Raw genomic sequence first — 13,184 nt, 5'->3', positions numbered from 1 at the left:
ATGTAGGATCTGGCTACAGATAATAATAATCCTGCAGCAACAGAACATGTGAATTATGATGTGGATTATAATGAATTGATATTTTTGTAGGGGTTGATAGATTTTTCATTGGGGCAAATCAAGTCTGACATTTTAAATGGAAATTACAATCTTTAGAAGCCTTTTTCAACCTTGAATACACTCAAGTTTACATTTCCTGCTGTGCAGGTACATTCTCTGAAACAAAAGAGTGATAAAATGAAGATCCTACATCTGCAAATAGTCAAATTATTAACCCATTATAATCCCTGTTCTAAAACACTCAGTCAAGCCGACCAGGAACAGGGAAAAGGAAAGTACTGCATGTTCTGGCACAGGGAGTAAACTTGTTTATTGATGATTACGCATAAACATCTCATTTGAAAAATGTTTCCCTTCAGCTATCGAGTGCTTTGCTTCCTTCAAATAAACTGTTTATCATTGTCTTACATCATGGCTTCACTGCTCTCTAAACCGATCGATGCAGGCTGAATCGATGTGCTATCTCATTTAAGACAAAGCTGTTTCCTTATTCTTTGCCTGATAAAATTCCTGGCAGGAACTCCCTTTTCTCTCTAGAGGAGCACACAGAGGCCAAAGAAGGAATAGTGCTTTCAAGGCAACTGGGAAGTCAGAAAAAATAAGAGGTCATATCATGACGTAAATGATCTTCAGGTTGGAAAGTGGGAACTCTAGAAAGAGGCCCGAGTTCCCGACTTCCGAGTTAGATGACCGTTCAAAATGATTTTTCCCAGTCGGAGCTTGTTTTATTTAGATTTTCCAGTTGTCTTCAACGCACTGAAGTCAGAAGTAGGAGATTTCTGAGTTCCCAGTTGTTGTGAACGTGGCAAGAGACAAGCACATGGAGGATCATGACGACACTCCCCTCTGAATAGTAGTCTGTCAGTAGGGCCAGATACCGTAAATACCTGATGAATGACGAAGAGTGTGAGTAGGCCTATCAATACAGAGAAAATGGGCTGCTCATCATCGCAGAAAAATGTGGTCTCACCTTTACCTGTTGGAAAAGGTGACATTTATTGTGTCCAATTAATGACCAGAATTGGGCATTAATGCCTCGAATAAGAAATACAAATGTGTTCTTAATTGACTTGCCTAGTTAAATAAAGGTTAAATAAATAAATAGAATCGTGTATAGAATAGGAAATGAAATAACTTGAACTTCTATTTTATAATACTCTATTATATTATATAATATTCCTCAATATAAAAATTATGAACAATAGGGGCTATGAATGAGCAAGTGGCCAATGTTGAGGTGAAGAAAATAAAGAAAAAGTTATGTTGGCGCTTTTTACAAGGTCTGTATTCCCCTGACTTTTGTAATGTTTGCATAATCCGTTGTATACTCTTAGTTTTTTTCTATGTTGTTTATTTTGAATTCACAATAATACAATTTTACAAAGTGTACGTTACCATGACAACCCTGGATCACTGCTTATTTGACCTCGGATGTAGTTACAATTTATTTGTTACTTCTTCCGGGTGAACATAATTTTTTTGTTTGCATGACGTGAGATTTGTGCATGCTAAATATTTGGGACTAGCTAGCTTTTTAGCTAACTAAATTCAAACCAAAATGTCGCGGGGCTCAAGTGCAGGTTTCGATCGTCACATCACCATCTTCTCTCCAGAGGGTAGACTCTACCAAGTTGGTTAGTACAGTGTATTTTCATTCGTATGCCGGCTAGCTAAATGCTCAGTCATGGTTCCTAGCTAAGTTAGCGCTAACTGTAACCACAGACAAAGGGGAAACCTATCTTTGCTGTAACTAACTACAAGCTGCAAGTTAGCAATAAGCCTACTTTTCATTTGAAAGGTATTTTGAATTAGCTAATATTCTAGCAAGCTACACTAGTTCAATATCCACATATTTAAACAGAATGCTAGCTAGGCTAACACCCGGTACATGTAAACTCAAGAAACACAATGAACACAACGTTAGCTAACTAGTCAACATGAAGTTGGTTGTAATTTTTTACAAGATAGCTATTGAAAACATGTTGTGAGGATAGCTAACTAGCAAATTATGTTGTTAGCAAGCTAGTCTCGCAGTTTATCATCATGGTATACCGTTTTTTCTCTGACAGTCTCGTATAGTGGGACTGCTTTTATCTGTTGAAGTGATTTTTTAAAAAATTGTATGCATAAAAATGATGTGATGTCCTGAATAACCCTGTTTTATGTGTTGTTTTTGACAGAGTATGCTTTCAAGGCCATAAACCAAGGTGGTCTCACGTCAGTAGCAGTCAGAGGTAAAGACTGTGCAGTAGTCGTCACACAGAAGAAAGTACCAGTAAGTTCAGCTGTAAAACTCATTGCTGTTTACATTACTCATTATTCTAGGCTTCTCACCAGTGGAGGACTAATTTAGTACATCAATTGTATTTCTTAGAAGTTACATCACCTCGTTTTGTCTCCACAAGGACAAGCTACTGGATTCCTCCACAGTCACTCACCTGTTCAGGATAACGGAGAACATTGGCTGTGTGATGTCAGGGATGACAGGTAGGCTACAATACCCAGCACAACAGTCTTCAGCAGAGTGATGGACCATCCAGGCTTCATAGCAGACAGACTACTCTGGTTGTTACTCACAACAACTCAACTCCATGTGTATCTCAAAACACATACTAGCATATGCATGACCTTTTACCTTGTCCTGAACAAGTCCCAATGCTGTTTCTAACTGCTTGTCTCTTGTCTTCTCCCACCCACAGCGGACGGCAAGTCCCAGGTCCAGAGAGCACGCTACGAGGCAGCAAACTGGAATTACAAGTATGGTTATGAGATCCCAGTGGACATGCTATGTAAGAGGATCGCTGACATCTCTCAGGTGTACACACAAAATGCTGAGATGAGGCCACTGGGATGCTGTAAGTGCATGTTTATTCATGTTCACCATCACTGGATATAAGTTCTATGGTCAAAGAAACGCAAAAGTGATGATCCGTGTTGTACTCTTAATTTTCCTTCAGACATTATAGAAGACAATGCATCTCTTTCCCAATATTACTTACAACTGTCAAAGAATTCTGTGCGAACTGTACTTCCTGTTTGACTAATAGCATGTCTCTCCTCAGGCATGATAGTGATAGGTGTGGATGATGAGTGTGGTCCCCAGGTGTATAAGTGTGATCCTGCTGGATACTACTGTGGCTTCAAGGCCACCGCTGCAGGAGTCAAACAGACAGAGGCAACCAGCTTCCTGGAGAAGAAGGTTAAAAAAAAACTTGACCTGACCTTTAAAGAAACTGTCGAGGTAGATATACCCTTCTACTCCGCTAACAGTGCATACAGTACAAGGTTTAGTGGTGCCAAGAGTGTGCAAAGCTCTCATCAAGGCAAGGGGTGGCTACCTTGAAGAATCTAAAATATATTTTGATTAACACTTTTTTTTGGTTACTACATGATTCCAAATGTGTTATTTCATAGTTTTGATGTCTTCACTGTTATTCTACAATGTATAAAATAGTCTCTCTCCTCTGCAAAAACAGTGGATGAGATTGTGTTGTCTCTTTCTTTTTTCAGACCGCCATCACCTGTCTGTCTACAGTCCTGTCCATTGATTTCAAACCCTCTGAGCTGGAGATAGGAGTCATCGCAACAGAAGACCCTAAATTCAGGTGAATCACCACTCTGCTCTGAACAGATCATTAGTCCCCATATAAAATACAGGAAGATCTTTGTTGTTTAGAAAGTGTGTACAAAAGTTAGTTTAGATGTGGTGATGCTATATTGGGCTCTCCCACTAATGGACCACCAGAATACTGTTGCAACAACAAAAAACTAGTGAGAAATGTAGAATTTTAGTCATCCTTTCTGTAAGGAAACTAAGAAAACTGTTGATCCTGGATGGACAAAGGTATATTCTGTTCTATTAATCTGTATTTTCTGCTTGCAGGATTCTGACAGAGTCTGAGGTGGACACCCACCTGGTGTCCCTAGCGGAAAGAGATTGAGCCCAGAAACACATCTCTCTGGGCCTCTGTAGTTTAAGGCCCAGTCAGAGAATTGTGGGATTTGTAGTCCCCAAGTTGAAGAATGGTGTTAATCCTTGTTTACTGTATATTTGCCCCCTGTTCCATTAAAAACATTTTTCAACATTTTCAAGTAAAATATCCAGTTTTGATTAATTTGTTTTCAGGTTGATCGCTCAATGCCAGGACGGGTTTTCACTCCGGCACTAGGTTAACAGACTGCACAATATTTTCTGTGTGTATTATTCCACCTTGTATTTTTGAAGTTTAAACCCTTTTCTAATGTAGGCTTATGCCATTTTCATTTTTGTAATACAAAAAAAAATGTATTCTCAATGTGTGATCATAGATTTGACTGAATTATGTGCACCATGCCTTGGTTATATGACCTAGTACAAACTTGAAAATGTTTGTACCTAAATTGGGTAACCTGACTGAGACTTTTTGAACATTGCTGCAGAGTAAAACATTGACTTCCTGTTGTGGTTCTGCTCATTTAATCACATGACATACTATTGAAGAGCTGTGGTGAAGGTTCTTTACTACAATCAGTCAAAACTGGTTGTGACCTGTTTGCCTCCTTGTATCATGATTTTTTTTTTGCATTTTTCATTTCCTTTGAGTCAGAAATAAAATGCACCTCTGGTGACAATCAAAAGGCAAACTGACTTGAGAGAAGTGTGCAATATTTCTATGTGATGAGGGAATTGAGAAATATCACATCAAATTGGGTTTATATAATAGAGGCTAAAAGCTTAATCTGAAGTCTCAGCATTTGTTTTACTGGCCCATCGTGTTAGTTCTATGTCCAGAGGATATGAATAGATCACATGCAAAGATATTGGAACTGTTGTGTCTTTGGGTGAGGCTGAGTTAGATTCCTTAGGAAATCCCCTGAGAATCCAGAGGTTAATAGGCCAACTGACATTTGGCTCACAGCAAATAGGCTGCAATTAGAGGGTCCATTTTACACTCCCATTATAACAGTAGCCAAGGACCATATATTTCTCTATCACTGATTATAATAGTGTGCTAATGGGAGAAAGGGTTGTAGAAGATACATGAGTCAGTCTGTCCAGGAAGATAAATTGTTTAGTTTGAGCAATTAAAGCTTTTGCAATTTCCCTCTGACAACTTGGGTAAATCCATTCAGCTGAAGGTAAGTTGTGTCATGTTGTGCTGTCTAACTCTCCTTATGACTGGTAATACTAATAATAGGCATGGGTAGTGCAGTACATTTAAATAATTATTATATTGGTGAACAGTATGTTCTTCTACAGGAGTCATCAATTCCCATTCCCACACACTTATTCAGCAGCACTTCCAAGGTGGAATGTTTTATACGGAACAGTAGTTCCTCTTACACATCCAATTCGAGGGGACTTTTAACAATGTGACTCACAGATAGTGACCTCGCCCCAACCAGGAAACCCCAGACTGTACTGATACCGCATTCACATGCTCATCGGAAATCGGATACTCACAAATTTCCAACCTGCTGATTTGTTTAACGAGGCCTGTATATAACTACAACCAGTTAGCATGTTGGAAATTTCAGAGTTTCCTAGTTCTGACTACCACATGGACGTGGCATAAGGGAAGATCTCAATTGCATACTCCAGGCTTTCTCTTCCAATGGGTTTTGAGAGAGTATGCAATTGAGATCTTCCCTTTGTGTTGAGTGGGGGAAGGGGACTTCAGTTGTCTTGCAAGTCTATGAAAAATGAACATGACTCTTGTGTGGGATTTCCATGTCAATGTGTGAGTAGCGTTGGCTAAGTGAGCCAGTTAACTTAAGGGTTCAAGTCTGTATATTGCTGTGTAAAAATGGCCATGAAGAATTACTAGAGTGTGACAGAAAATTAACTACAACCAGAGGGCGTAAGAGTAGAAAACAACAGTCAAAATCCATTTTATATTATAGATGCATATTTTAATGATTCTTTTCAATAGTGTTTCACTCACATTTAATAAAAACATTTACAAGTATAAAAAATTATATCTCTGTATTTACAATATATGATGTCTGATATATACATGAAAATATGATAATTCTCTCAGAGGTCAGGGCTCATATTATGCTTTCCGGTGCGTTTTATTTTCACCGACCACAAGGCTTCCACCCCAAACAAATGCCATCTTCAGCCTTGTCTCTCTGATGTCTTGTCTTTAGGCCAGCTCTATGTGGCTCTCCCCCTAAAGGCTTCTGGGACCTGGAGTTCCCACTGTGCTTTGATTGGACTGGACAGGCCAGTAGCAGCTTCATTGACTTGACTTCACACCACCACGTGATGTGACTGCTTCAATTCTGACCAAATGTAATGTCATCGTACATCTGTGGAGAACGAAAGTAACAACATTAGGAATCTGTAATCGCAACTGTAATTTAAATAGAAGACAATATTCCTTTAGTACTATAGCCAATCCATTAGTCCAGATAGAGCCGTTTCCCAATCCCCCTAGTAATGCAGTTTTTTTTATTTAACCTTTATTTATACAAAGATCAAATCTCTTTTACAAGAGAGACCAGTGTGACTTTTAGTATCTCACCTGTTCATCACCAGACAGGCACTCCTCCTCACTCTCCTCTGATTCGCTCTCAGGCAGCTCTCTGAGTTCCTGGGCCGTCTTCTCGTACAGCTGGTGGCGGATCTCAGCATTCTGACGCCCGTAGGTCAGGTGGAAAGGCGTGTAGCCCCCGTACGTCACACTGTTGACGTCTGCCCCCATGGAGAGGAGCCGGTGGACCAGGGATGGGTTCTGGAGGTCCACAGCCAGGTGAAGCGCTGTACGACCGCTACAATGTTCCTGGGGGAAACAACAATACACCAAACATTAGTTCCTTTGGTCTGTGAATACATTTAGGTTTAAATTCATCAATGGGGATTATTGATTCTTGGCATAAGAGCACCTGTGTGATGAAACCTTACCTGTGCATTGATGTCGGCACCAAGCTGAACCAGACTCTCCACCATGGAGAGGTATCCGTTAATGGAGGCGAGGTGGAGGCAGTTGTGTCCGCTGTAGTTGGGGAAGGTGAGGATGGAGCGGAGGTGGCGGGGGCAGTTCTGGGTGATCACACTGAAGGAGATGAGAGAGCCCTTCTTACAGGCGATGTGGAGAGCGGTGTTCCCACTGTCGTCTGCTATCCGCGGGTCACACCCAGCCTTTAGTAGCCTCTCTACCAGATGGGGCTGTTCTGTGATCACTGCCAGGTGGAGCGCCGTCTGAAAGAAGAATACAAAGGTGGTAAGCTATTGATTTCAGGTGTAAATACAACCATTTAGATGGCTTGTTTATAACTATGTAAGTGTAGTGATGTTTTACCACCTGTTTCAATAAGACTGTGTTTTATCAACCAATTCATTTTGTTTTAATTAACCTGTTGAGTTTGTGTTTTAATTGTTCTATTTTTGTCATCTTCAATTAGTCAATTATACAAAAATGAATTGGTTATCTTTAATTACCTGTCTCTGATTGTTCTGTGCATCCAGGAATAGATCATCATTGTGTGACAGTTTGATCATCTGCTCAGCATGTTCTGTGGCTTCATGAATAATGGCCAGGTGGAGAAACCTATGTGGAGGAGGGGTAAAAGAAAGAGTTAAAAACGGCTTTGCTTCAAATACGCACGTCTGAGAGGAAGTGGTTGAAAAAAAAAGAACAAAGCGCGAGCACTGGAGCATTGCGCAAGAATGGATTTTTTGGGGGGGTTATTTCCACCAGTTGCGGCTTGACACATCTGATACATTATCAGTTCCTGGCAACTCGCCAGGGACTTTCCTAACTGCGCATAGCTGATTTTAGCGCCGCCCAGGGGTAGCTCTGAGCCAAAGTACACACTCAGCGGACAGCGGAGTCCAAAAGTCCTTTTGTTTACTTGCAAATGCAGACTGTCAGCTGATTAATTTGACACAACTTGATAACAGGCGCATATCTGTGCGTTTTAAAAGTGATTTAGGCCTACAATGCAAATGAAGATAAGCTCATTGAAATAGTATAATTATAATCCAAAATAATACAGCACTTTATGCAAAATCATATGCATTCATAAAACATACCGATGCAACATTACCCAAAGATAAAAGTGAACTTACGTGTCTCTGTCCTCGGTCACTGTTTTCCTCCAGGGTTCATTACTGCAGGAGTTTGACTTGACTTCGACGGGGGCCACTCTCAAGTCCTCCAGCTCCTTCACAAGGTTACCATATTCATCATCTTTTAGCGAATCCAGACCGCTATCAAAACGGTCTTCTTGGCTAGGTATCATTTTGCCAAGTTTCGATACCCGTTCATCGACGTTATAATCCATTTGGTTGTCGTTTGAAACTCTATAAACATCCATATTGAATAGACTGACTGGCTGACTGACAAGTCCACTCACTACTCTGTTCCCTCTCAAGTCTGGAATGGAGTGCGTGTTGAAGGGAGGCGCCAGTGGCTTAAATATTCTAGCGGGGAGGAGACAAAGAATGGGGGATTTCCACGTTGAGTTATCTCGACACAACTAGGGAAACTCATAGACCGGGCTTTTATGAGAAAAATTCCCTCTCGAATGAGCCCCATACTCACGAGTAAGAATGAAAACTTGTAGTTTCCTATTAGACGTACCTGTGATGCAGACATAAATACGTTCAATGAATGAGATAGAATATGAATGAGAGACAGACATTAGAGGTGCCTTTGACTGGTTCTTGAAGAATTCCCTTTTCACTTGGGGAATTAATGTGTCATAACAAGTTATATGAGGGGCATAACTGTTCTGCACCTTTTGACTGTAATGCCATCATCAGGTAACTGTGCAGAACCAGTGTTAAATGGAATGTCAATTGAAGGTCAACCACAGTGTGAAATATCGAATTGGTTTATTATTAGGCCTGCCATATTTGTTATTATTGTGCTATTACACTTCTGCACGTCGCCTGGTCTCATATATGAACAACTACATGGATAAAATGCATCTCTGCAAGCATAAACAGATAAGAAATTGCCAATTTAATATCTATAGGTGGCCAGGTTTTATTCAGGTTGGAATACCATGTTTGAGGGATGTTTGCAGCCTTCATGTCGGAATACAGAACAAAAGCCCAGTATGGGGAAACAAAACCAAAAGATATCTTGCTGTTGCATGGTTCACAGGTGAATCAGATGGAGCTGGGAGATTCAGGTGATTCCACAGGGACTCTCTGATTGCAGAATATTAACACAGGGTTTGGTACAGAGGTGGAAAAAGTTACACTTTCCAAATGGAGACAACCCCACTATGAAACGGACACTGCTGCGTGTTTCCCCATGGGATATAGATATAGCCTTCTGGACAAACCATTAATGTGCTGCACATACCTAATGTAATATTTACATGATATTTTATTAGGATCCCCATTTGCTGTTGTGAAAGCAGCAGGAACTATTTTCCACACAAAAAAATGAACCAAGACATAATACAGAGCATTAATAGACAAGAACAGCTCAAGGACAGAACTATATACTGTGCATTTAAAAACGGCACACACAGCCTACATATCATTACAAACACACAAAATATCTAAGTCAAATAGGGGAGAGGCGTTGTGCCGTAAGGTGTTACTTTCTCTGTTTTTGTAAAACCAGGTTTGCTGTTCATTTGAGCCATATGAGATGGAAGGGAGTTCCATGCAATAATGGCTCTATATAATACTGTACACTTTCTGGAATTTGTTTTGGAGTTGAGGAGTGTGAAAACCCCTGGTGGCATGTCGGTGGGGCAAGTGTGTGTGTCAGAGCTGTGTGTAACTATTTGGAATTTTCAACACATTAATATTTCTTATATAAAGAAGAAGGGATGCAGTCAGTCTCTCCTCATCTCTTAGCCAAGAGAGAATGGCATGCATAGTATTACAATGAAGAGCAAGACGTGACGCTCTGTTCAGGGCCAGCTGCAGCTTAACTAGGTCTTTCTTTGCAGCGCTTGACCACATGACTGGACAATAATCATGATTAGACTAAACTAGAGCCTGCAGTACTTGCTTTTTGGAGTGTGGTGTCAAAAAAGCAGAGCAACAAAAGTGTTTCTCCAACTTTGTTGGCTTTACCTTGCGTGACAACAATTATAACTGTTTACCTGGGCTAGCCTCACCCTAGCTGACAAGTGAACTGAAAACTCCCTATTTGCACAGGGAAGGACGCTTTTAACAACATAGCAACCGTAACCACAAGCAGTAAGCATTCACACCTCTGTGGGGCGATACTGGGTGCTACTGTACACAAACACTTACACACACCTTCCTAAAAAAGGACAAGCCAGATGACATATAAAGGATTTCAGTGTGAGTGTATGCATCACACCACCAGGAGTCATGGCAACAGGCAGGTACACTCTTCTATCTGTGGGATTGTGATTGGTCGGCTGTGAATTCCACACATTCTTTCATCTCTGCCAAGTAAAGTATCACAATACTGAGTCTAGGTTGGGAACACTATGTGCTTTTTCTGAAGGGGAGTAACCATGCTTCCTGATGCTATCATGTCTGTTGATGGTGAGATTTTTCAAGGGAAATGCCTATTCATTTGTAAATAGGAAGTTCCTACTCATTTGTTGTAGTAAAATGCAACATCCTTCCTTTGACCACTTTGTTGTGTGCTTACTGTGGTTTTCACGCACACCATTTCTATCCCCAATCTCTCTCTAGATTGCCCTCTATTGGGTTGCAGTTGTAACAGCTACTTCAATAATTTACAATTACACAAGCCAAATCATTGTTCAAGGCACCACCTACACTCGTTTGCAAAGTTAGTCCCCTTATGATGTTTCCACTGATCTAATCATTTTAACATTTAGTTTTACTCCAACTTCTAACTTCAACTATCTATTTATGGGACATGATAACATCTTATATTCAGCTGATTGTGTAGGTTCAGCTTTATTCATTGTTACATAAGTCACATTAGTTTTTCCAGCATATGTTGAATTACTGCCTCATTTTGCAGTTCATTCTTATTAACTTTGTCCAGGTATTTCCTGTCTGTTTTCCAATAACACTGCAAGGCAAGGTCCTCTTTGTAGGAACAATTAGATATTCCAGTCTAAAAATAGAACGATCACACTGCATTCTATCACTGATATGCAACTTCTCCTACTCTTCCATAGGATATGTCAGTGGTCAGTTGTGTGTGTGTTATAATACCACACAGATTGATTCAGGTGATAATAATGCCTTCCACTTTCTATTGAAGGAGCTTAAGGTTTTATGAGTGTGTGGTCAAGAATGGGAAGGTATTTTAATACGGCAATGACATGGCATCATTTATGTTCCACTGTCTAAGCAGTATTAAATAGTCAACCTTTCTGCTCCTGAATCGACAAGTCTGAAATTACTCACATCTGACTCATTCTATGGCCACCATGTCCAAGGGACTTCACCCTTCCCCTATCCACACACATACAGTGGGGCAAAAAAGTATTTAGTCAGCCACTAATTGTGCAAGATCTCCCACTTAAAAAGATGAGAGAGGCCTGTAATTTTCATCATAGGTACACTTCAATTCAACTATGACAGACAAAATGAGAAAAAAAAATCCAGAAAATCACATTGTAGGATTTTTTATGAATTTATTTGCAAATTATGGTGGAAAATAAGTATTTGGTCAATAACAAAAGTGTATCTAATATACCCTTTGTTGGCAATGACAGAGGTCAAATGTTTACGTAAGTCTTCACAAGGTTTTCACACACTGTTGCTGGTATTTTGGCCCATTCCTCCATGCAGATCTCCTCTAGAGCAGTGATGTTTTGGGGCTGTTGCTGGGCAACACAGACTTTCAACTCCCTCCAAAGATTTTCTATGGGGTTGAGATCTGGAGACTGGCTAGGCCACTCCAGGACCTTGAAATGCGTCTTACGAAGCCACTCCTTTGTTGCCCGGGCGGTGTGTTTGGGATCATTGTCATGCTGAAAGACCCAGCCACGTTTCATCTTCAATGCCCTTGCTGATGGAAGGAGGTTTTCACTCAAAATCTCACGATACATGGCCCCATTCATTCTTTCCTTTACACGGATCAGTCGTCCTGGTCCCTTTGCAGAAAAACAGCCCCAAAGCATGATGTTTCCACCCCCATGCTTCACAGTAGGTATGGTGTTCTTTGGATGCAACTCAGAATTCTTTGTCCTCCAAACACGACGAGTTGAGTTTTTACCAAAAAGTTATATCTTGGTTTCATCTGACCATATGACATTCTCCCAATCTTCTTCTGGATCATCCAAATGCTCTCTAGCAAACTTCAGACGGGCTTGGACATGTACTGGCTTAAGCAGGGGGACACGTCTGGCACTGCAGGATTTGAGTCCCTGACGGCGTAGTGTGTTACTGATGGTAGGCTTTGTTACTTTGGTCCCAGGTCTCTGCAGGTCATTCACTAGGTCCCCCCGTGTGGTTCTGTGATTTTTGCTCACCGTTCTTGTGATCATTTTGACCCCACGGGGTGAGATCTTGCGTGGAGCCCCAGATCGAGGGAGATTATCAGTGGTCTTGTATGTCTTCCATTTACTAATATTTGCTCCCACCGTTGATTTCTTCAAACCAAGCTGCTTACCTATTGCAGATTCAGTCTTCCCAGCCTGGTGCAAGTCTACAATTTTGTTTCTGGTGTCCTTTGACAGCTCTTTGGTCTTGGCCATAGTGGAGTTTGGAGTGTGACTGTTTGAGGTTGTGGACAGGTGTCTTTTATACTGATAACAAGTTCAAACATGTGCCATTAATACAGGTAACGAGTGGAGGACAGAGGAGCCTCTTAAAGAAGAAGTTACAGGTCTGTGAGAGCCAGATATCTTGCTTGTTTGTAGGTGACCAAATACTTATTTTCCACCATAATTTGCAAATAAATTCATTAAAAATCCTAGAATGTGATTTTCTGGATTTTTTTTTTCTCCATTTTGTCTGTCATAGTTGAAGTGTACCTATGATGAAAATTACAGGCCTCTCTAAAAATTTTAATTGGGAGAACTTGCACAATTGGTGGCTGACTAAATGCTTTTTTGCCCCACTGTATATATGTACAACGTAAATTGGACTGAGTAATCCTCAGATACAGATTACAACAGGGTTTCAGTTAGAGGAGACAGTGAGGACATACACTGAGTATACAAAACATAAAGATCACTTGCTCTTTCCATGATGTAGACTGAACAGG

The 13,184-nt window shown here is 40.6% G+C and overlaps 2 protein-coding genes across 3 annotated transcripts; one reads left to right on the top strand and one right to left on the bottom strand.

Moving 5' to 3' along the window:
* The first annotated feature begins 1,521 nt into the window (after positions 1-1,521).
* LOC110529434 (proteasome subunit alpha type-6) lies at positions 1,522-4,683 on the top strand. Of its 2 annotated transcripts, none has more exons than XM_021611605.3 (7): positions 1,522-1,694; positions 2,241-2,335; positions 2,466-2,547; positions 2,760-2,915; positions 3,123-3,301; positions 3,571-3,665; positions 3,944-4,683. In XM_021611605.3, exons 1-7 carry the CDS (start codon positions 1,619-1,621, stop codon positions 3,999-4,001), a joined length of 741 nt encoding a protein of 246 aa, XP_021467280.1. In that variant the 5' UTR covers positions 1,522-1,618; the 3' UTR covers positions 4,002-4,683. The 2 variants fall into 2 exon arrangements, with proteins under 2 accessions (XP_021467280.1, XP_090098737.1); XM_090242611.1 differs by having other exon boundaries at positions 1,522-1,858.
* A 1,247-nt stretch (positions 4,684-5,930) lies between these two features.
* LOC100136058 (inhibitor of nuclear factor kappa B alpha) lies at positions 5,931-8,413 on the bottom strand. The gene is given in 5 exon segments (NM_001124368.1): positions 5,931-6,354; positions 6,570-6,827; positions 6,950-7,246; positions 7,487-7,595; positions 8,117-8,413. Coding segments are annotated over 5 exon segments (945 nt in total). The 5' UTR covers positions 8,365-8,413; the 3' UTR covers positions 5,931-6,321.
* Between the last annotated feature and the right edge of the window lie 4,771 nt (positions 8,414-13,184).

The sequence above is a fragment of the Oncorhynchus mykiss genome, chromosome 8, assembly GCF_057628025.1.
Source record: "Oncorhynchus mykiss isolate SJ-2025 chromosome 8, ASM5762802v1, whole genome shotgun sequence".
NCBI lineage: Eukaryota > Metazoa > Chordata > Actinopteri > Salmoniformes > Salmonidae > Oncorhynchus > Oncorhynchus mykiss.
The sequence above is the reverse complement of the archived record's forward strand: the minus strand, read 5'-3'. Positions and strand labels throughout refer to the sequence as shown.